Source organism: Dipteris shenzhenensis, chromosome 14 (assembly GCF_047967505.1).
Source record: "Dipteris shenzhenensis isolate YYH24624 ecotype China chromosome 14, Dip_SZ_1.0, whole genome shotgun sequence".
NCBI classification, from domain to species: domain Eukaryota; kingdom Viridiplantae; phylum Streptophyta; class Polypodiopsida; order Gleicheniales; family Dipteridaceae; genus Dipteris; species Dipteris shenzhenensis.
Genome location: NC_141609.1, coordinates 55,255,925 through 55,278,281, shown reverse-complemented (window position 1 = coordinate 55,278,281; position 22,357 = coordinate 55,255,925). Strand labels below are relative to the sequence as shown.

At 42.6% G+C, this 22,357-nt stretch overlaps 1 protein-coding gene across 1 annotated transcript; it reads right to left on the bottom strand.

The window, feature by feature from the left end:
- Positions 1–688: 688 nt before the first annotated feature.
- LOC147894843 (mevalonate kinase-like) lies at positions 689–8,945 on the bottom strand. The gene is made up of 5 exons (XM_087384981.1): positions 8,770–8,945; positions 8,414–8,654; positions 7,957–8,249; positions 1,270–1,683; positions 689–1,109 (listed from the first exon to the last, which is right to left on the bottom strand). Exons 1-5 carry the CDS (start codon positions 8,921–8,923, stop codon positions 982–984), a joined length of 1,230 nt encoding a protein of 409 aa, XP_087241107.1. The 5' UTR covers positions 8,924–8,945; the 3' UTR covers positions 689–981.
- Positions 8,946–22,357: the final 13,412 nt, after the last annotated feature.

Below are 22,357 nucleotides of genomic sequence, written 5' to 3'. Positions count from 1 at the left end.
TAACAATGCATACCTTATTCCTTGGATGAGTAGGAAAGAGATATTGAAAATCCTTATACTTGAAGCCATTATAATAGATCATAAATTCATCTCTACTATATTATCAAATATGGGAAGGAAAGGTAAGGATTTTCAAAATATTCCTAATTCTCCAAACCTAAGTACTTTTAAGGAAATGTGGTCCCTACTGAATTCCTTCCTAACATAATATAAATATGGTCCCTACTGAATTCCTTCCTACCATAATATGAATTAGAGAAAAGTTATAACTCTCATATAAATCTTGAAATCACTAAGCTTCACACTAGATGGATTTAAAGAAGGTCTAGCAGCTACATACATTCTAAGTTTTCTTTAGTTTTGGATTTTTAATAATTTTGGATATGGACCTCTTCCACATACTCTCTCCAGTTTCAAAACGAGCACAGCTTTTTCTTGGGCAATGAATACTTCTTTGTGCCTATCTTGTCAACTTTTTGTCTCTTACAGTAAATGCTGCTACAAATAAAAAGGAGGAACCAAAGGTATTAACAAATTTATCACACCCCATATCGAATTAGAAAGTGTGGGAAGGGGGAAGGGGAAAAGGGGAAAGGGAAGGGAGCAGAATACGATATCAATCATGTGTCTGGACACTGATTAAATAGAAAGAACAAAACTCTCTTTCCTTTGAAAAATATCAAAGAAATGTAGATCACCTCAAAGGCAAGTAGACCCTTCCACAAAAAAGCCACAGAACAACGATTACTCAAGACTTCAACATAGTTGCTTGAAACAAAATGCTTGATAAAATGTACTTTTTTTAATGAACCATTTTACTGTTGATGCTTTCATTACCACCCTTTCGTGATATACAACCAAGAAAAAGAGCACTTGTCAAATATGAGTGACGGCTCATTAGTACATACTATCAATGCATCAATATGATATATCGGGTAAGAGTGGTGCACCAGCTGAACCATCTCTAAAACAATAGGACAATCAGAATGTTGCATTTGATGCCACAAAAGCCACCTGCACTCCAGGGACCCCAATAGCTGCTTCAAAACAATCATAACCCTGAGCTTCTAAATCATTCTTTACTTTAGCTATGATTTTCGAGGCCATCTCTGATAGTTCATGTCAAGGTGTCATGAGAAGAACATTGAATTACCGTGTGAAGTAAACTTGCAAAAGGCACTTAAAGAAAAATTTTGAAAAAGACAGAGCTACCAAGACAGTCCTCCAAATCAACTTGAAGAATAAATGTTTTATAACTTCAAAGGATACGTTCAGGTATCATAGTCAAAACACAGCCGCCACCACCAGCTCCTGTCAGTTTGGACCGCAGCTGATATCTTGAAGTTGTTGTGCAAATGGCCTCGATCGAAGGATGGCTAACTCCCATAGACTGTAGCAAGCCTTGATTCATCTCCACCAACTCCTCCAGTTGGCTTTCTTGTTCACTTCTTGATGTTTCATTTGTGGAAGTTAATTGAAGAATATCAATTATCTCGTCAACTATGGATTCAGTGGCCTCAAATACAGCAGTCATAGCCTTTGGATGCCTTAGTACCCGCTCACGAACCCCAGCAACCAAAGCTTTAGTGTTTCTCCCAACTTTGGTGTTTGTGAGAAGCATTTTCAGGGGAACACTATCCTGTAAGCGTGTCAGCTCACCCTTTTTAAACTTCACAATATGACCTAAGGATTCAGAAATCAAGCTCTTGTTACTGGAGCAAAGCTTAAAATATAACTACCGAGACGCAACATCAAGAGCACTTCATGCATTGGAAATGAAATATCAAATCATCGGGACAGGGAGGACCATATACATCCAATCATTTATGGTCACATTCTGATGTGATCCCCCCCCCCCCCTCTCTTTCTCTCTCTCTCTCACATATGAAAAACAAAGGAAAACAAGAAATCATACAAGAAGTTTACAGATACAAAGTGAAGCAGCGCTCGAACCAAAACTGGTAACCAAAGTCCAGGACTTAGTTACCACTTAGGTTAAATTAGTTAAACGAGAAATTACAGCAAAGCTGGACAACAAAATCAATACATGTGTCACATGCACCCCTGCACTCGGGTGCAAGGTGACACGCTGGCTACATCGACAAGTGCATTATAGTTCCCAAATAGGAGATTTTGTCGTATGCTGTGACCCCTTTGTGAGCCCTTGTCCAGGGACAGTCAGGCACAAGCTACGTAGGTCAGTCTCTCAGCCTTAGATCAAGTCAGTAGTCAGTTCTTGTTCACTAGTACCCACTGGGGAACAGTAGGTTAAGTGTTTCCATCTTATAGTTTAGGCCTTAGCCTAGGTTAGGAGTCCTTTTAGGGTCCCCAAAGGCTGGACAGGTAAGCAGGGAAGGCAGCCTGCAAAGGCTGTCCAAAAACTCCCCTGACAAATGAGCTAGGGAGGGCTTTTTATAGGCTGGTTGTAGGCCAACCAGTCTGTAAAACAGAGCGACTTAGTCGACTGTTTACAGACTGGGTTGGCTCAGTCCAGCCCTATAAAAGGGCCCCTTGGCTGCCCTGTTTTCTCATTCAATTTGCTCCTGCCTTCAGTTCTCCTACAGCTCCATTTCAGCCTCCTGTGCAGCCCCTGAGATCCTCAGATCTGGCCTTGCTCTAGCCTCAGTCCCTTGGCCATCAGTTCAGCCTGATCTGAAGGTGACCACGCAGCACAACAGTCAAAGGTTTGGACTAGCAAACGGAGAGAGGTTTGGACACTGTTTCCTCAACTTTCTCAGCTCTCTTTTACAGTTTGCACAGCTCACTCTCAGCTCTATATTTCAGTCATCTCTCAATTCTCTCATAAGATCTATCATTTCTAGTTTTCACTCTCACTCTCACGCAGTAACCCTGCATTCCGATAGACAGCACAAACCTCTTCCTTGCCTTGCAGAAGCGTCCTACATCGTCAGTGTGGACAGCATCAAGGTCTCGGTATTGATCGGCGTTGCCTCTCAGGTCTTTGGGTCTGCTATACGTGTGCACAGTGAGCTCTTCAGAAGCGCGTTTCGTGCTCTCTCGAAGAGTGTTCTTTGTATTTCTCAGTTCTCCAAGTATAAAGCAAATTCTCCCCTGATTGGGGGAGGGGGCCCTCGGTGGGTACAGAATCGGTTGTCGACTCTACTCTCTCTCTCTACCCTCATCTCCTTTCTCTCTCTATGGTAAACAACACTCATTCCTCGCTAAAGGTTTAAAGAAGGTCTTGTTGTGAATTACACGATCAGATAACCGTTGCACATTACAACATGTGATGTCTATGAAGAAGTACAAGAACAGGAAAGAAGAGCAAATAATACCCGGATACTAGAATAGGAGGATTACCCGAGGGCTGGCAGGATGGGAGCACAAGGATGGGAGCACAGAAGAAAAGCTTGAGCATGTCACAAAAGCAATCCCCCAGATTGAATGGGACTCGGAAGATATGGTTTGTGTCCTCCAACAAGGGACACAAGCCAAATTAATTCTGAAGGACAAGATAGCAAGAAGTAAGGTTCTTAAGCAAACCAACAAATTAAGAGGTACCAAGATATGGATGTCAAAGGAGCTCACCCCGATTCAAACTCAAGATGAAAGCCACAGAATTAGCTAAAGTGAAGGAAGCTCGCAAGGAAGGTAAATGGGCTGTTTACAAAGATGAAAAAGCATTCATTAGAGACTTCAAATCCAAACCCAAAGACCCTCAGTCTTAAACTGATGTAATAAAGGCCAGCTTTATCATAGTACTAAAATTTAGATGTGTGCTATAATAACTTCGAGCTGAGATGCCATGTGCACTCCTCGACCTTCTAGCTCATCCAGATGTTGTATAGACCTGTGAGGTATTTTGAGGACGTTAATATTTCTTTCTTTCTTTTCTTCTTCTTCTTCTCTCTCTCTCTCTCTCTCAACACCGACCAACCATTCCCACTTGGCATTCATCATCTTGGTTGTTTCACCAAACACAGGCCCTGATCCTCCTGCCTCCACCCTTGTTCAGGTACACTTTGACCACGCCCTCAATGTCTGATGCTGAGTGCCAAGAGATGAGATTCCTACCGCATACGCGAGCAAGCTTTGGTACATTCGGCATGATCTAAGGCACAACCGATCTCCACACAATCTTACACACCATAAGAGTGAGCTTTCCTCTCACATAGGCTTGATGAGGTGATTTGCTCCTTTCGGCTTGTATGGGGTTCCTATTAGAGAGGAAACTATCCATCCCCACCATCACAGACCCGGCAATTCGGCACACATACGCCACATCACTTTTAATATGTCCCAACCCATGCACCACCAGATATGTCCTCTTGGACCAAGCACACCTCATCCACCTTGTTTACCACATGGAACGTGCGGGCTAAGCGACCCAATCGTCAAGGGATGAGATCCCACCTCATGGTTTGATGCTGAGCACCGACAAATGATTTTCCACCTCATACGCAAGCAAGTCTTGGGGCATTTGAAGACGTATGAGGCACAGTGGATTTCATGCTGCCTTACACACCATAAGAGGCAAGCTTTCCTCTCACATAAGCTTACGGTGATTTGCTCCTTTGGAACACATACGCCACACCGCTTTATGATGTCTCAACCCATGCACCACCTGACCTCCTTGCTCGGGCCCACGACATCCATCTTTATTACCACATGGAATATGCAAGCTACATTACTCTGACTCCAAACAAGGAGAGCCCAAGACTATGAGGGGCTACTGATGAAGCTCTTTGCACATGGACAAGAGGTCTTGGCCCCGATATTTTCAACCATGTTGTATGCCATAGCTTCCCCCCTGCTTGGAGTAACACCACTGTACCGATACACAAGGCAAATAGAAATACTGTACTCTCATGATTGGCCACACACTGGACAAGATTTACATGTCTATATTAGAGAGAGAGAGATCAGCACCTTCACAGAGGTTCAAGGGCAACAGTCTTTGGGAACAACACTACTCTCTAAATTACATCTTCACTCTATGGGATATTATCGAGGAGGCAAAACTGAAATCCCAAAAGCCTACACTTGCTTTGTAGACTTTTGAAATGCTTTTGACATAGTTCCACGATCTCGTATGAATAGGAGACTTTAGGAGATGTAAATCCCAAGGTAATTCTCTCTTTTCAGGGAGGGGACCCCACTATTTGCATGGAGACTTCCATCAAAGGGGAAGCCACTCAACCCCATCATGGACTCGGCAATTTGGCAGACACACACCACATTGCTTTACACCTGCTATGTCCTCCTTGCCCAGGCCCACCACATCCACCTTGATTACAACATGGAATATGCGATCTGGATTCCTCCGACTCTCATAAAAGGAGAGTCCAAGACCATGAGGGGATACAAACGGAGCACTTTGCACATGGATAAAAGGTCTTGGCCCCAATTCTAGCACATTTGTTCAACCATGTTGTATGCCACAGCTTCCCCCCTACTCCATAGTTGCACCTTCACAGAGGTACACGGGCAACAATCTTTGGGATAAGCTAGATTCCAGAGAAACACTCTACTCTATATCACATCTTCACTCTACGGGCTATCATCAAGAAGACAAAATCGAAATCCCAAAAAGTCTACACTTGCTTTGTAGACTTTTGAAATGCTCTTGACACAGTTCCACGATCTCGTATGAATAGGAGACTTTAGAAGATGCAAATCCCCATAGAATTCACGTACTCGTGACAATCCATTTGCAAGTACACTTCGATTCCTTCAACTCATTATCTCCTCCTTGCATTCCAACTTCCTTCCATTGCTCCTACATCCAACAATCGTATCAGAGCATGATTTCTTGCTCCTAACTACATGCTCATGTGCTCCAACTTCAACCCAACTTACTTCTCTCAAGGAGATAAACGCCATGGGTGAAGATAGGAGCCGACCCAAAGTAAATGTGATATATTCTTTTGCCTTGGGGGTGTTGTGGCACCTCCAAGGTCATGTGAGTGGTAATCCATCCTGGCAGAATCATCATCACAAGCTCCATAATCATGTAAGTTACAGCTATCACCATGGTTTTGTTCTTGACACTGCATTGTGCTTTGCTGTCCACTTTTCTCCATATGAGAAGCATTGATTACTTTTCCATATACCCCACATGGTAGCTTTAATGAGTGTTTCAATTAGTTGTCTTTGGTATTGTACCTTTGGTTATGCTATCCTTACCAAATATGAATATTTGGACTCAAACAAGTTTCTCTAATTCCTCCACATCCCATGGATCCACAGTTCTCACATATGAGACAACAAAGGGCTCCAATACTTGGATGATAACATAAATGTCTTTTGGATGCCTTCCAAAGATGATGTCTTTAGTGAAACATGGTGAATGTACCTCTGAACTGCCAAATAATCTCAGACAAATCACGCCTGCTCGCAATCGTGCAAGCATGGTCCCATAATCTTTCCTTGTCACACAGATCAAAGACTTCAAAGAGCAGCTCATCGATAAATGGACTCCCTAAGACTTACCAAGGTTTTGCTATGACATTGAGGTTAGTGGCCATGGGTAACCCCAACCACTACTTCTATCATCTTGTTTCCTTGCTCTTGTAGAAGGAGCAAAGTTGCTCCAATAGGACTACCTCCATCAATGCAAACCAAGCCTCGCTCTTTTCATTCGTTATTCAATAAATTTAATTTGTAGGATTGGATATCCTTTCGTGTCGTGACCAGTTCGCATCAGGAAACATTCTACAATTGTATATAGGTCTTTGTATATCCTAGCTTGCAGTCTTATTTCTCACCTTTTTTGTTAAAAATCCTCGTTTGCCCACTCAGTTTTATGGACTTGTGTATGTCCATCCTTTTTTTAATAGCATGCAGATGATATCTAGAATGTGTTATGACATGCAAATTGGTAGTTGGTAGGCCGCACTTGTCAATTTGCCAAAAGAAGTCATCATATGCATGCTAACTACACGTGCATCGTTTGAACACACCAATTGAATGTAGGTGGAAACTGGGTAACTAGATACACAAACCAACTGCCACATATAGCTTACTGTCTCACCATTTACACAAATAGCTGTTTCAAGGAAGTCATTCAATTAGTCTATCTTTACAACTAGGAGGCATTTGTCAATCTGCCAAAAGAAGTCATCATATGCATGCTAAGCTATCGAGCTATGGATTAAGGTTGAAAAGATAGACTGATTGAATGACTTCCTTGAAACAACTATTTGTGTAAATGGTGAGACAGTAAGCTATATGTGACAGTTGGTTTGTGTATCTAGTTACACAGTTCCCACCTACATTCAATTGGTGTGTTCAAACGATGCATGTGTAGTGCCTTGCCACGTGGTGGTTGGCGACTACCTGGTATGCCACTTGTCTGGGCTGTCGCGGCACTTGTTTGTAGCATGTCATTGTTCTTCTACTTTGCAACTCCATTCTCTTGTGGATTGTATGGCAATGTGCACTGATGTATTATGCCCCGAGCTTCTAAGAAATCTGAAAATTCATAGACAAATACTAACCCCCTTGTGAGTGCAGAGGGTCAAGAGCCACTCTTGTTTTCAGCCATGGAAAGAAAGTTCTTGAAACAACAAAAGACATCAGAGTTGGACTTCAAGTATGTCCGGTGAAGTCAAATGAGAACCGATGCATTTTGCAATAATTGCAGCAGTTTGATTTCTTCTTTCCATTAGCTGGGAGAGAAGAAGGCTTAGCCAAGATCACTACACAAGCAAATCCAACACCAAGGTTGTGGTGCCATATTTGCGTCCTCGGCGGCCATGATGAGACACACACGTATACACACACACACACACACAAGGGAGCTTAGATGAGACATGATACAAAGCTGAAAGTAAAAAAGACAACTAACTTAGTAAGCGAAGTTATCCTTCCAAACATAAGATACCTTATATGGTTTTTCAGCTTAGACATTCCTCGCCTTTCGAAATGAAAGAGAAACCTTCCAACCCGGACCATGCAAAACATCAAAGCCTCATGAAAAGTGAGCTTACGTACCAAAGGTGCTGACAGTATTATCGATTCCTGAAGGTCGACCATGGATTATCTTTTCCGCTTCAAACGCCCACTTGTTAATCAATTCTAATCCATTCTCATCCACCTTTAGCAAATCATGCATGCCATTATACTCAGGACCCTCACCCTTTTGAATTTTCTTGCAACTGCCCATGTTCAACCTTTTAGCCATGGCAAGCATAGCTGCTGCAAGTGATACGCAAAATGATGCAGATGATCCTAATCCGGAGCCAAGGGGTAGTTCTGACGTGATGGTCACTGTCGATGGCTGCGACCTGGGGATACAACAGAAAGTCTCGGCTGGCCTTAGAAGGGTATTCAATGGCCTGCGCTACTTTCGTTGAGATTCCTCTCCTGTCCACCCTCTAACCCATACACATGGGTCGAACAAATCGCCAAAATGCCTTGCAAAACTACGCGAAATCTGAAAAAGGCTTACCCCATAATTGAAGTGTACAAATATAAAAACGCGATCACGCCAGCTTCTATTCCAATCTTCGCTTCTGGTAACGTCTTGTCATCCACCAGACATTTCAGCTTGGCGATTATGTCTGCCGAAGCAGAATCAGGAAGTGAGCTGTCCACATTGATGAATTCCACCTCACTCTTGAGATCTTGAAGAGACCAGTGTAATCGCAACTTCAAATCCACTAAATGAAGGGATACGACCTCGTCCGCGCCTACGAAACGAGAAAACAGTGGAATGGCATAGAGTTGAAGTCAGACACACTCAATACGTTGGATGCATGATAAACAAAACTGCAAAAAGCCAAGGGAGCGGAAGGAGTAGCAAACCGGGAGAAGGGGGAAGGCAGATGTGGCAGCGAGTGTAGAGTCCAAGGGAGGCAGCGACAGCGGAGAAGCCATGGACGACGGCATGCTCACCAGAGAGGATAATCTTACCGGGGGAGAGAGCGAGAACTTGGAGGGGGGAGATGGAGGAGGACATTGGGAGGGAGAAGGCAGAATGCTAGCTGAGAAGGCACCAAAACCAACAACAACAAAGACCCCTATGTTAGCGGTCTACTTTTCTTAAAAAAGTGTCCCACACACTTTGTTGCCATGGCCCCTTCTATTTTGGTTCTCTCTCCTCTCGCCCCTCTCTCTCTCTCCTCTCTCCTCTCTTCTCTCCCCTCTCTCTCTCTCTCTCTCTCTCTTCCCCCCCCCTCTCTCCCCTCTCTCTCTCTCTCTCTCTCACAAGAAGTCTTCAAATCATTCGAACTTTCCTATACATGGCTTTCATCACATGTATTGCAAATTAATCATTTATTCATCTTGACAATTGTTTTCCTTTGACAGAACCAACTTGAAGGCAGTGCTCACGAGTACTTGTACTCCCTTGTTTTTTACATCATATGATATGCGAGGGCAATTTCGAATATCTATAGCACTTTTTAAACTTATTTTTTCCCTTTTCTCAAACAAACCCCCCCCCCCCCCCCCTTCTTTTTATTCCTAGCACCCACAAGGCAAGCATCCCCTTCCTTCACACACATGACACTCGTACACCCCCCCCCCCTCCCTCTCCCAATCCCTCTCTTACCAAGGACAATCACATATAGCCAATAACAAGTCGTCAATGCACCCATTGCCCAGATGACTTGTTGTTATTCGGTGCATATAATTTGATGGAGTATGACTCTTACCTTTTGCGAGGTCCTTTTACTTTTTTATAACATGCATTGCTCTCTCTCTCTCTCTCTCTCTCTCTCTCGCTCTGTTCTTTAAGCATACTATACCTCTCTTTTACACACATAAATTAAATTATTTTCTTCTTCACAACATTAAATTCCTCATTGTTTCACATTTATTGCAACATGATGTGCTAATTCCCTAGTAGATCTAGTGCCTTAACAATGATTTACAACTTTTGAAGTGGCTTATGTTATGTAGAAGCGGTGCTGTGGATTCGAGATCAATGGTGGAGATTTCTATTCAAACGAGATTTTAGGCGTTGGGGTTGGCACCAGCGATGGCTATGACTGGCTGTACAATTTGGACAGCAATCCTCCCTCCATTTTTTAGCCCCCCCCACGACAAATTTGTATTTCTCGCCACTTCATTCCTCCATTTTTCAACTGCCCTTCATCACCTCCACTCCACTCTGCCTCCTTCTTCACTCCTGCTTCCTTCAGCACTCTGCCTCCTTGCTCCACCTTCAACCATTTCCACTCCCTTGCCCCCTCCTTCCTTGCCACTCTACTCCAATCTCTCCTTCCACTCTCTCCTCCTCCCCTTCCACTCCCTCACTCTCTTCCTCCGCCTCCACTCCCTCCTTCCATGCCTTGCTACTCCTCCCTCACTCTCTTCACTCCCATCTTCCAGTCCCACTCACCCAAGGTACCAGGCCTTCCACCCAAGTTGTGAACGCCTTTTCCATCACCTTAGTAACCCTTGTATGCCCATTTGCACCACCGCTGCGCTTCCCGTAGAGATTCCCTCTCCCCATGTGGGTCTAGGAGCTCACTCCTTGCACGATTTTCATTCTTACCCATGCAAGCTGCTCTTTCGAACTCCAACTTTCACACACCCTTCCTTCTTTGCTTTCATCCACTCCCAACTGAAGACCACCCTCTTGGACCTTGCCACCCAAGCTGGAGTAATCTAGACCATCTCTAAATTTTATGTCAAGCCCCGATCATTGGATTGGTGGAATCATTACGTCATGGCTACACATGTAGATGATGTTAGGTTCCACAAGGTCTTCTATCTTCCCGTTACCCTTTTCACAGACCTATGTGCCTTGTTGGGCACCCAACTCCAACAAGGCCCCATTCCCCCATCTCTTGCCACCTTTAGTGAACGCCTCCTAACCATCGAGAAGCAAGTTGCCATTGCTGTCTTGTGGCTTGCTAGTGGTAGTAGAGTCATAGACATAAGTGAGCACTTTGGGGTAGGAAAGTCCACAGTTTTGAAGATTTTCAATAAGTTTGTCAAAACCCTGTTGATCCTTCGAGCAATACTTGCATTGGCCAAGAACCTTGACTGAACTTGCCTAAGTGAAGCGGGGTTTCTTTTGCCAGTGTGACCTTTCCAACGTGTGTGGCGCCATGGACATGACCTATATTGAGATGGAGGTGCCTATGGATGAGTGTAGTGTCGATTGGTACAACAAGGACAACGGGTTCCTCAATAGCTCGATCCCTAGCACATGCAACATATGACCTTGGAGCTCCTACAATCCATGAATGAGGGTGAGCACTTAGCATGTTTCGGTAAGGGCACAAGGGCAGGAACAGATGGAGGCGAAGAGAGCAAGACGTCGACATAAGCCCGCCCATGCCAAGAGATGACTTCTTGCAACTGAGACGTTTAAGCCTTCAACATTTTGAAGCTTTTGGCTCTCAAAGGCTTCTTGCATTAGGATTTGTCCCAATAGACTCACTACTCGCATCAGCACAAAGTAGACTCACTACTCACAATCATTACAAAGTACAAGAAAGTCCTTATCTATATCAAGAAGGACAAACTATTTGATGTGTCCCTCCCCATGAATAAATAGATTGCTCCTCCAAAAGATTAGTAAATGGAGAAACAATTTGAGCAAAATATTGAATAAATTGCCTATAGTAGCCACACATCCCTAAAATCTCATGAATGTTCTTAGGAGTTGGCCACTCTTTTGACTATTTTAACTTTTCTAGATCCACCATGACCCCTTTAGATAATTCTCTAGAGAGATTCTTCACTAAGAGTACTCAAACGGTCTTCATTATTATCCCCATCCATCCCTTCGTGAAGATGCCATTACAAATAAATGAATTGCAAAAATACAAATGGAGATTTATTTGAATTGCAAAAATACAAATGGAGATTCAGAGGTTGTAAATTTTGATGTTGCGTTGGATTTCTTCGACGTCTAATACTTGGTGAATCAAACTTTCTCTCGTGGTGCTCAGCATGTAGCCACACAAGCTCAAGTATACCACAAGGTTCAAATGCTTGTTTAGCCCTTTGATCAAAGGTTGCTTTGAACTAGTGTGTGCAATCTTTGACTTTCATGTTCGACTGTCCAGTTATAAAGACTTGTAGATCAAAGATGTCGATAGCAACCAAGAAGTTTTGGTTGCCCTCGTCGATAGCAACCATGCCAAGATGGATGATGATGACCCAGAAGCCCTTGTAGATGGGCAGGAAAAGGAAATACACGGCCCCCGCTTGAAACAGACCCCGACGCCTCGCTTGTTCTTTCGATGAGGACTTCCAAACCGATGATGCTGGCAGCAGTCTCGACAGTAAGATTGCTTGGGTTCGCGAGAAAGTTTTTCGGGAGCACTTTAGAGTCCTTTGATTTGCGAATTCAGTAAGTGCCAACATGTTCGAAGGCGGCTTGTCTTTCAAAAAGAAGAAGAATGGGAAAAATGTGTCTCAACTAACATTAGAATTCTCCCTTGAAGTAGAATGATGATGCACATGGTTTGGGAAACACACACAGATGATATGATATGATATGATTGTATTAAAGTCCACGTGAAACCCTTTAGGATCTATGGGATTGGCGATCACTATCAACTAATAGTGACCCCTTTACATCCAGTGAGAGAAAATATTATAAACTTGTCAAGCAATGAGTACTTGTTGGGCCAGCTTGTATGCTAGACCCAGTACCTTGTTGCGATGTTCCAAAGTCTCTTTCAAGTAGCTTCTTAGATTTTTGGTTGGTTGCTCTAGCAGATTTTTAGATCTTTGGTGTCCTTGTGGCCTTCTCTGATGTGTGCATGGGGTCTACATCTGAGGACTACATTTTCTACTTTCCCTGTGGGGTAGATATTGCAGGTTCTTTCCTCTCCGGGGATCTTGGGTCTTGCCATCTACTCTGAGAGTGAGAGAGAGAGAGAGAGAGAGAGAGAGAGAGAGAGAGAGAAGGATGATCTCATATAAGCCCCAGTGGGCTAGAGCAAAGGGCATGCTAAGGCCCTTGCTGAGTGCTAATACTGCTAAGCTAAAAAACTGAAAAACGGAAAACCTGAGAGAGAGAGAGAGAGAGAGAGAGAGAGAGAGATGATAATATGATTGTATTAAAGTCTATGGGAGACCCTTTAGGATCAATGAGACTAGCAATCACTATCAACTAATAGTGATCCCTTAACAACCAATGAGAGAAAATATTACAAACTTGTCATGTATTGAGTACCTGTTGGGCTAGCTTGTGTGCTAGGCCCAGTACCTTGTTGTGATGTTCGAGAATCTCTTTCAAGTAGCTTCCTAGCTTTTTGGTTGGTTGATCCAGCACATTTTTTACATCTGCAATGTTCCCATAGCCTTTTTTGATGTGTGCGTAGGCTCTACATCTCAGGAGTACATGCTATTCAATTTTTACCTCCCCCTGTGGGGCAAATTTTGCAGGTTCTTTCTTCTCTGGGAATTTGTGGTCTTGCCTTAATGGCAAGCACAGAGGAAATGGAGCCGATTGGTGTTATGCTTAAAAAAATCAAATTTTATACCAATGCTACTATTGAGTGCTTTTTCTACTGTATAGCCCTCGGCTATGGACGATTATTATTACTAAAGCAGCCCATAGAGGTTGCTAAATGTAGATGCACAATCAAGCAACACATGATAGAGTAAAAGCCATCCAAAGAACCTCAATCAAGTGTGTGCATCCAATTCCATACTTTATTGTGCTTTTGGATTTCAAGAACAACATGAATGTTACATGATCTTTTCAAAGCAGATAATCAATCAGCAACAAATGAGCTGCTTTTACATAAAAACTTTGGAGAATCAATCATTATGCTTGCCCATTTGTGGATCTGTTATAGTTTTTGGGTCTCCATTCCAAATTCCAAAAGATGAGTGAGAGGTTACAACCTGCTACCTTCGAACAACCTAACCTATATGCTGGTATTAGATATTTTTCCTTAATAATCCCTTTGATAAGAACTACACAAAGACTACAAGGGAGTTAGTGCAAATCTCTTGATTTTGAAGATACGCTTGAGCATATTTGTGTAGCAAATTAGTTAGATGTGCACTCATACCACGAAATCTTCATCTTTCATCTTCATTGAGCACAAGCTAGACCATGGAGACGTCCAACAAAGTGGTGTAATCTGCTTGTCATTAAATGGAAGCGAATCAATTTCATCCTGGAGCATTCATCCATCTACGAGTCACACTATTTGGTAGCCTATTAATAACCGAGGACCTTGGCTTATGAATCAATAAGTATGGCTGGTAGGGCCTAAAATTATGATGCAATGACCTTGGCGTGTGGCGCCCCTCCTCTCCTTTAAGCATCATAACATGCAACTCGATATAATGAGCTATCTTTAAGACTACGGTCACGGTCATGAACCTATTTGGCAGTATGATGTTTTGGGTGGGGGCTATTCCATTAGCATGTCAAATTTGGGATTGCTCATGAGAAGCCTCTTCTCCATACGTTCCACTTCGTCCGGGCAAAATGGCAACAATTTGCCCTTAAACCAAGACTTGCACCAATCTACTTTATTATCATGCCATAAAACAACCCTTAATCATTCAACAAACATGATGCAATCAATCACCATCATTTGCAGGACGTGAAAGCTACACTTGGAAAGATTCTTGAGTTTGCTTTAATTTATTGGTAATTTGGTTGCTATGGCATTGATTTGTTCATTCTTAGGAGCAAGATACGATTATATCCTCAGCAAAGCCCCAAAACAAGGGTTTTTCATTGCAATGAAGCATCGCAGGATTTGGACAAAACCTATGGTTTGTAGTCTTACTTGAAAGTTTGGCTTGGCTATGTGGTGTTCGTTTTAGCTCGAATGTCAGACAGCTCATTCTTAATGCAAAATCTGATTTGTTGATTACAACTAAGGCAAAGATTGACTAATGCTCAAAGGGGAATTCTTTTTTAGCTTTGTGCCTCCATCCTTATCTTAGCCCACTTTTTGCCTTAAAGTTGTAAGTAGGAGGCAGTTTGGGCGTATATGATCGTTCGTCAAACAATGGAAACATGCACAACATATTTTGATTGTAGCTCCCTGTTTATCATTCTCATTCTTATAGAAAATCTTTCCACTCTTCCTTGACTCATCATTTTCGGTGAGGAATGAACATAAATCTCATGATGGTTGTGAGGGGCAACTTTTTGCCCTATGGTCACGGGTTTGAGGGTCGAAAACCGATGGACAATTTTGCAATTGGGTAGGGTGCTCTTTCTATAGCAACTTTAGTGCATTTTGAACTTTGATTCAACTCAACAAGACCTTCATTCCTCTTTTTGTGTGAGTTACTTGTTGCCACACATTGATTCCTCCATGGAATGTATGGCTTTGCACCAACAAAACTAGGTCTACCTTTTCTGCTCCCCTATTTTGACAAAGAGGCCCAACACATAGCCTATGGAAGGGCATCCACTTTGCATAATAAGCTTTTGACAATGCTACCAAAATCCTTTGTAAGATTTGCTTCCATATTGCATTCTCCTTTTGCAACAATATATATGTACACTGACATATTGTTGCTTTGTATTAGCAATCTAGCAAAAGACACTGGTCACAGATTCATGGAAGGCCTTATTTAACAAAATGGATGATTCAGTTGGTCCTACAAGTGCAAGTAACTCATGTTGTTCTAGTAGAACATGTATCAAAAACCTATCCCACATGTTGGAAGAAGCTCTCCTCCCTCGGCTGTAATTTTTTGTAGGAGAAGAACCAAGCAATGAGAGAGCGTAAGTGGCAGACCTTGAGATAGTTCCCATGTTCAAGTAAGGTTGCAAGAAATAGATGATAAAGTCAATCCTTGAAGGGATTAAGAGGCTTGCAACCTCATTCATGTTAAAGCTATAGAATCCAAAGTGATAAGTAGAGCTTGCAGTTCCAAACAATAGAGTCACTGTCGAATGCAAATGCTAAAAATAAAAGGAGAAAAAGAAACGTACCAAAATCAAGGTTACGATGCCTTAAATTGTAAGGATGGCAATAGAGCTCTAATGAACACACCAACTAGGGCCGCGAAGGAGCGTGTTGCATTGTGACTAAGACCTATAGATCAATACCAAGAAGGTAGCTATGAGAATATTGAAGGGCGACCCGTGCAAGCTTGGAGGTGAAAGGGGAAGGATGAAGGAAGGGAGAGGGATGCAGAAAATCAGGAAGAGTAATGAAGTAAAGGAGCAAGAAATCAGTGAGTCGTGGTTGCGATTTTTAGCATGTTGAGCTTCTTGCAAAAGCTTGCAACTTTTGGCTATGAAAGAAAAAATGATGAAGCCGATAAAGGAATGGGTGGTGGGGAGGAAATTGGTGATGGTCACCCAGTGTGGATTCTTGACCATCCACGGTGTCAAGAGTGGGCAGAACCGTGTGGCAAGGTGCACAAGCGATAGATCACACGTGTAGTTTTTTGGTTTGTTGATGTGGTGGTTGGCGTTGTTTGGCATTTGGCAAAGTGGGACATGTGGCAATATCTAATCTCTTGCATTGTCCATTGTCCAATGTATGTCGCACGTGGTGGCACGAGCATGACTGTATGTGCCTTGACTGCAATGATGCAATGTACCTTGTGATGCATGTCGGTGGTGGTTGTCATCATGTTAGCATGTGCCAATATAATATTTATCCGATCAATTGCAACCTTTATGTAACCGGTGATTTTGTGATTGCCTTTTAATCGTCACTGAAGATCTATCATCGGACAATCATGATTAAGCTTCCGCAACCCGCACCAGTGAGACGAGGAGATCACGTGCTTAGAGAAAGCCTGAGTTTCACATCCTTTTTTCCATTGCTCTTCAATCAGCACATTATGGACCCTTAAACCTTCCCTATGTTTAGCATTGAAAGTTGAATCCCACTTGAATATCATTGAAGTTTGAAGATGTTTCCTTTAAACAAGTGTGTGAACATTGAAGTAGTGAAGCATGGTGCGTTGCCCTATTAGTTAGATTTAGATGCTTGTTTGGGAGAGACTAAAATGAAATCATTTAGACTTCACAAGCAGTTGTGTGAATGAAGAGATTTTGGACTACTTTTTGATTAGCCTTCTCCTTTAGTGCTAGCCTTTCATCATAGCTGAGTCTGCCCTTCATCTCCGAAGTGCTAACAGAAACTCAATACGAAGACTTTGTATAAATGGATGCTCAAGTATGTGTGGGTGTGTGGATTTGTATTTGTGAGAGCATGTTTTTATACTATGGTCTACACCCACTGTTGGGTGCTAATGACGTCAGTGGGGATGTCATAGTAGCTAGTCCCTACTATGTGTGATGGAGTTTATGGTTTTCAACCTTGTGAGTGACTATCATGAGATTGAAACTACACTATTTTATGTTTTTAGAGGATGAGTTTGGGAATGTTCCTGGATTCATCTAGGTATATAAGCGTGATGGAGTTTATGGGTTATGATAGGATGGTGGATTCATCTAGGTATATAGCTTGAAGCTGTCTATCAAAGTTTGCTTTTTTTAAACTCTTCAATCATATACCTTTCTTCTTCTTTTTCTTTTGATTATTGTGGCAAAAAATTCAAAATTTGAATCAACAAGCTCAAAGCTTTAAATAAAGCTTCTTGGGCAAGGACTTCCCTCGAGTGCCACATGGCACTCAAAGGAGAAGGATATCTTTGGCTCAATGTTGTGTAGTGAGTGACTGTCATGAGATTGAAACTGCACTATGTTGTGTTTTTAGAGGATGAGTTTGGTAATGTTCCTGGATTCATCTAGGTATATAAGCGTGATGGAGTTTATGGGTTATGATAGGATGGTGGATTCATCTAGGTATAGAGCTTGAAGCTCTCTATCAAAGTTTGCTTTTTTTAGACTCTTTAATCATATACCTTTCTTCTTCTTTTTCTTTTGATTATTGTGGGAAAAAATTCAAAATTTGAATCAACAAGCTCAAAGCTTTAAATAAAGCTTCTTGGGCAAGGACTTCACTTGAGTGCCACATGGCACTCAAAGGAGAAGGATATCTTTGGCTCAATGTTGTGTAAAGCCTTCATGAGAGAATAGACATAGCATGGGGGAATTTAGAATCTAGAGAGCACATTTGAGAGCAAAAGATTGTAAGGTAGAAATCCTATCTTAACCCAACCAATGTACTCCATATAATGTCTCTATTCTCATGTAATTTTTTAGTAATTATAAATTTCCTTTGAGAAAGCACGGATTGAGCTCTCCTACTAATGAGACGACTACTGAGCACCTAAGGTATGCCTACAACTGATCTAAGGTGGATGCAACGTAAGTGTACACATGAAGACCTAAGATACAAAAGCATAGACTCAAGTTCAATTAGGTTACAAGATTGAAACGTACTCATCAAGTGACTTGAGAGCTTGCTTGATAATATGAAGCTCCCTTTTATAGGATTGGATACATAGTTGCATTTGTGTGCTCACATGTGGGATAACATCTCCATGCGGTGTGGTGGTACCATGTCCTTGCTTCATATCTTTACCCACCACGATTCTCAACACCTCCCCTTGGTGCCATTGGCTGTGACAAGGTGGTTTGATGTGAGTTTAAGAAAAGTCTACCTAAAATAGTCAAGTGTGGTATTACAACATGGTGAATACCTCCCGTGGGTGCTTGTATAGCTACTCTCAGGTGGTCAGGTTTGATAATGAAAAAACAAAGTCTACTCATTTGGTGACCTTAGCAAAACATAGGCTAAAGGTGATAAGATTTACTTTTTAATACATTCTATCGATGGTGTTCTCCTCTTTACTTGATGTAGCTTGATGCATGATGCTTTATTCTCTAGGTTTTTTTAATGCATTCTGCGTGGATGCCATGTTATGTGCTATGGTCATCTCATGCACTTGTTCTTTTGGCATGCTTACAAGAGGGATTTGTGCATTCATGCTTTACTTTTCCATTTGTAGCAAAGATTTTATAAGGCTCTTACCAATCGAAACCTTTTAATATTGGCAGTGTCTAATAGTATACAAAAATTTTGACTTAACAAATGCATAGAGCTAAAAAAATTGATCGATTTTTCTTTTTGGAGTGTGTACAAATTCTTTTTGGATTGAAAGCTATGGCTTGTAGAAGTTTTAATCAAGGAGAGGGGTCCAATTGATGATGTGTCCTATGTGTTCACTTCTTGAATACAAAAATGTGCCTGTGTGTCATCATACTTACATGGCTTACTAAGGTGTTATAGCTTATGTGGTAAATAACAGATGGCTACTGAGGATGCTGACGTGGACTATGACATGGCAAACACGTTGTCTTGTTGATATGGCACACCGGTAAGGGTTACCACATGGCATTATTTGAACCAAGGTAAATTAACCCTATCCTCTCCTCACCTAGCCGTAGGCTTAGGTTGAGGTGCTATGTAAGAAATCTATGAAGGTGACGATGGTGTGCCAGGACACGGCAATTGATGATGTGTCCTATGTGTTCACTTGCTGAATACAAAAATGTGCCTGTGTCACCATACTTACATGGCTTACTGAGGTGTTATATCTTATGTGGTAAATAACAGATGGCTACTGAGGATGCTGACGTGGACTATGATATGTCAAACACGTTGACTTGTTGATGTGGCACATTGGTAAGGGTTACCACATGGCATAATCTGAATCAAGGTAAATTAACCCTATCCTCTCCTCACCTAGCCGTAGGCTTAGGTTGAGGTGCTATGCAAGAAATCTATGAAGGTGACGATGGTGTGCTAGGACATGGTTGCGAGTCTATTGTTTGATGTTGTGTGTTGTAGAAGTCCATTCACATGACAACTACTGTGTGAGCATCTTTGAAGCACATTGGCATGCATTGCTTCATCAACCTCATCTTGTGGATGTTGGAATTGTCACCTCCCCTTTTGTAAGCCCCCATATGAGGAGAGCATGGGGGAGGGAGACCTAGGGCATGTGCCCAAAAGGAAAGTTAAGGGATGGGGCTCTTTCGTTGTTGTTTTAGAGTCACTGCACTAGAAGATCCCTCCGCTTCATCCTGTGCACGTCCCTCAAGTGCAAGAGTGAGCACCAAGGCCGTCGATCTTTGAGGTGCTATCGACTCCAAATGGATAGGAAATAAAATCTCCAGAACTTGCCCAATCTTGGAATTGACTGCCTGCTTCTTATCAACATGAGTTGCCATCCGTAAAGCCTCTGCATGAATCCGCTCCTTAAGGATTCGCTCCCATGGCATCGCCCTCTTGTCAGCAACATCTATCATCCCTCGAGTCCGAGGCGTGATTGTATACGTCTTGGCCTGCAAGAACAGCGACTCGAGAATCCAGAGATACAAGTTCCTCATCTAAGCAACAAGCCCCTAACTGAGGCGCAAAAGAGGGCGGACTGAGATGACATGCGGCGCAGCAAACACATGGGGATTGGCCCACAGTTGTGACATTGAGGGGGGGTGTTAGAGACTCACTGTACCCACCTGTGAGCCCCCGTTTTGTGGGGACAAGGGGCAGTGAGAGTAAGGAGGGATGGGAAAGAGAGACCTAGGCAAACAGAGTTGGCAACCAGCACATGGGCTGGCTGCTGTCTGCAAACAGCAGAGATTTGGGGGGGGCCCTTTGCCTCCCTAGAAGCATGGACTGGCTGCACACGGCACCCTTTTATAGGGGCTGTGGTAGGGCCAGTCGGCCCAACCAGGGCCACCGACCAGGGCCGACCTTGGTCAGTTTTCCAGATTATTCTGGTCGGTCACCAGTCAGGGGATCGACCCTGCTGGTCAGCCAGACCAAAAGGCCTAGGCAGTGCCTATAAAAGGCCCACACTTCTCTCCGGCGCACACATGTGGGGTGCCAGAAAGTAGCATAGTAGAGGCGGGTGTACCAGTAGCACGGTCGGCCATCTTGGTTGGGCTGGTTGGAGCCAGCCAACCAAGCCTTATATAGGCAGACAGAAGGGGCTAGGACCCTCCCTTGGAAGGAGGGCTAAAGCCCTTGGAGTATGGGCCAAAGGCCCTGGAAAATAGAGCCCTAAAAGGGGCTGTCTATAGCATATATTCCTACAGACCAAGGTCGACCCAAACAGACCCTAAAAGTCGGCCAAACTGGTCGATTTTTGGGAAGGTCCTTGGGCCTATAAAAGGAGGCCATTATGCCTCATACAAACATCCAACTCTTTGTTGTTGGAATTTGCACGTTGCTATCACGTTTGTTGGCTGGTTGTCTATCGCCTTTGAGAATTATTAAATGCTTTGTTGCTTTAGTCCTCAGCAATTGCTTTGCTTAATGCTTTGTGTTGAATGGAACTATCATTGTGCCTTTGGTTGCTGTTGAGTCCTTGGTCGAGTTTTTTGTTGTAGAAATCCACATGTAGAGTTACCAACCTGGCTATAAGTTGCTATAGTAGAAGCTCCTGCTAGGAGCGTTGGATACATGTGACATGAGCGGAGTGTGCAGAAATGGGATTTGATGGAGTCTATGTCCTGCCTTACAATGTGAGCCGTCGATATCATAGACTTCTTTCTTTTCTTGACTGTTACACCCATAAGTCATTATAGCTTGAGTTGGCATTAGGCAACTTGTAGTTTGAAAGCTTGTATATTGTTGTATTACTATCATGGTTAATAGCTGCTTGGTAGTTGTGCTTGGTGCTACTTGTGCTTGAGTTGTGTCTAATTTTTGTGTTTGTTGTCCACTCTTTGCTTCAAGTCATAGGTCACAAATTATAGGCTATAGAAGCACTTTTCTCACATGAATAAAAAGTCTCTCTACTTACCCCCTCCCTTTATCGATCTATCTATCAAAGTTTTAGCACTCTCTCTCACAGAAGTTGGATTTCTTTGCTTAGTCTCTCCCTATCTCTTTCCTCTCTTTGAGTAGAACATAAGAGAAGAATGCCCATGAAAGAATGATAGAAATGAGCAAACAGAAGTGAACAAGAATCACTCTCGCAAAGAAATAAAACCTTAGAAGATTGAACCTTCAAGAAGGAACTCTCTCTCATTTATCTCGAAATTGCAAGTAGAACACTAGATAGATCCCTCTAAAACTAGTCTAGGAGAGCTAGAACTAAGCTTTGATACCATGAGAAAGCATGGATTGCACTCCTACTAACAAGAGGACTACCAAGCACCTAATTTGTGCATACAACTAATCTAAGGTGGATGCAACCTAAATGCACACATGATGAAGAGTTAAACTACAGAAACATAGATTCAAGTTCAATTGGATTACAAGATTGACACTTTACTCATAAAGAGACTTGAGAGCTTGCCTGATGATATTTCTTGAAATGAACCTACCTTTTACAAGTTTGGATACATACTTGCATTTTCTTATTCACACGTGGGATAACATCTTCATGCCATATGGCAACATGCCCTAGACTCATAATGTTGACTCTGTTTGTGTGCACATGGCACCACAACTCTCAACACCCCTCACATAATTAGATAGATAATATATCATCTCATATGATAGTTACTCATATTTCTAGCTTGGATCATTGAAACCATAGTTCACATGGTGAACATGTA

Excerpts from the sequence above, each read along its gene's own strand:
- LOC147894843 (XM_087384981.1), bottom strand. The coding sequence starts at position 8,923 with ATGTCCTCCTCCATCTCCCCCCTCCAAGTTCTCGCTCTCTCCCCCGGT. Across the intron at positions 8,655-8,769 it reads CTGCCTTCCCCCTTCTCCCG|GCGCGGACGAGGTCGTATCC; the intron begins GTTTGCTACTCC and ends CTCGTTTCGTAG. Across the intron at positions 1,110-1,269 it reads TTTGACTATGATACCTGAAC|AGATGGCCTCGAAAATCATA; the intron begins GTATCCTTTGAA and ends ATGAACTATCAG.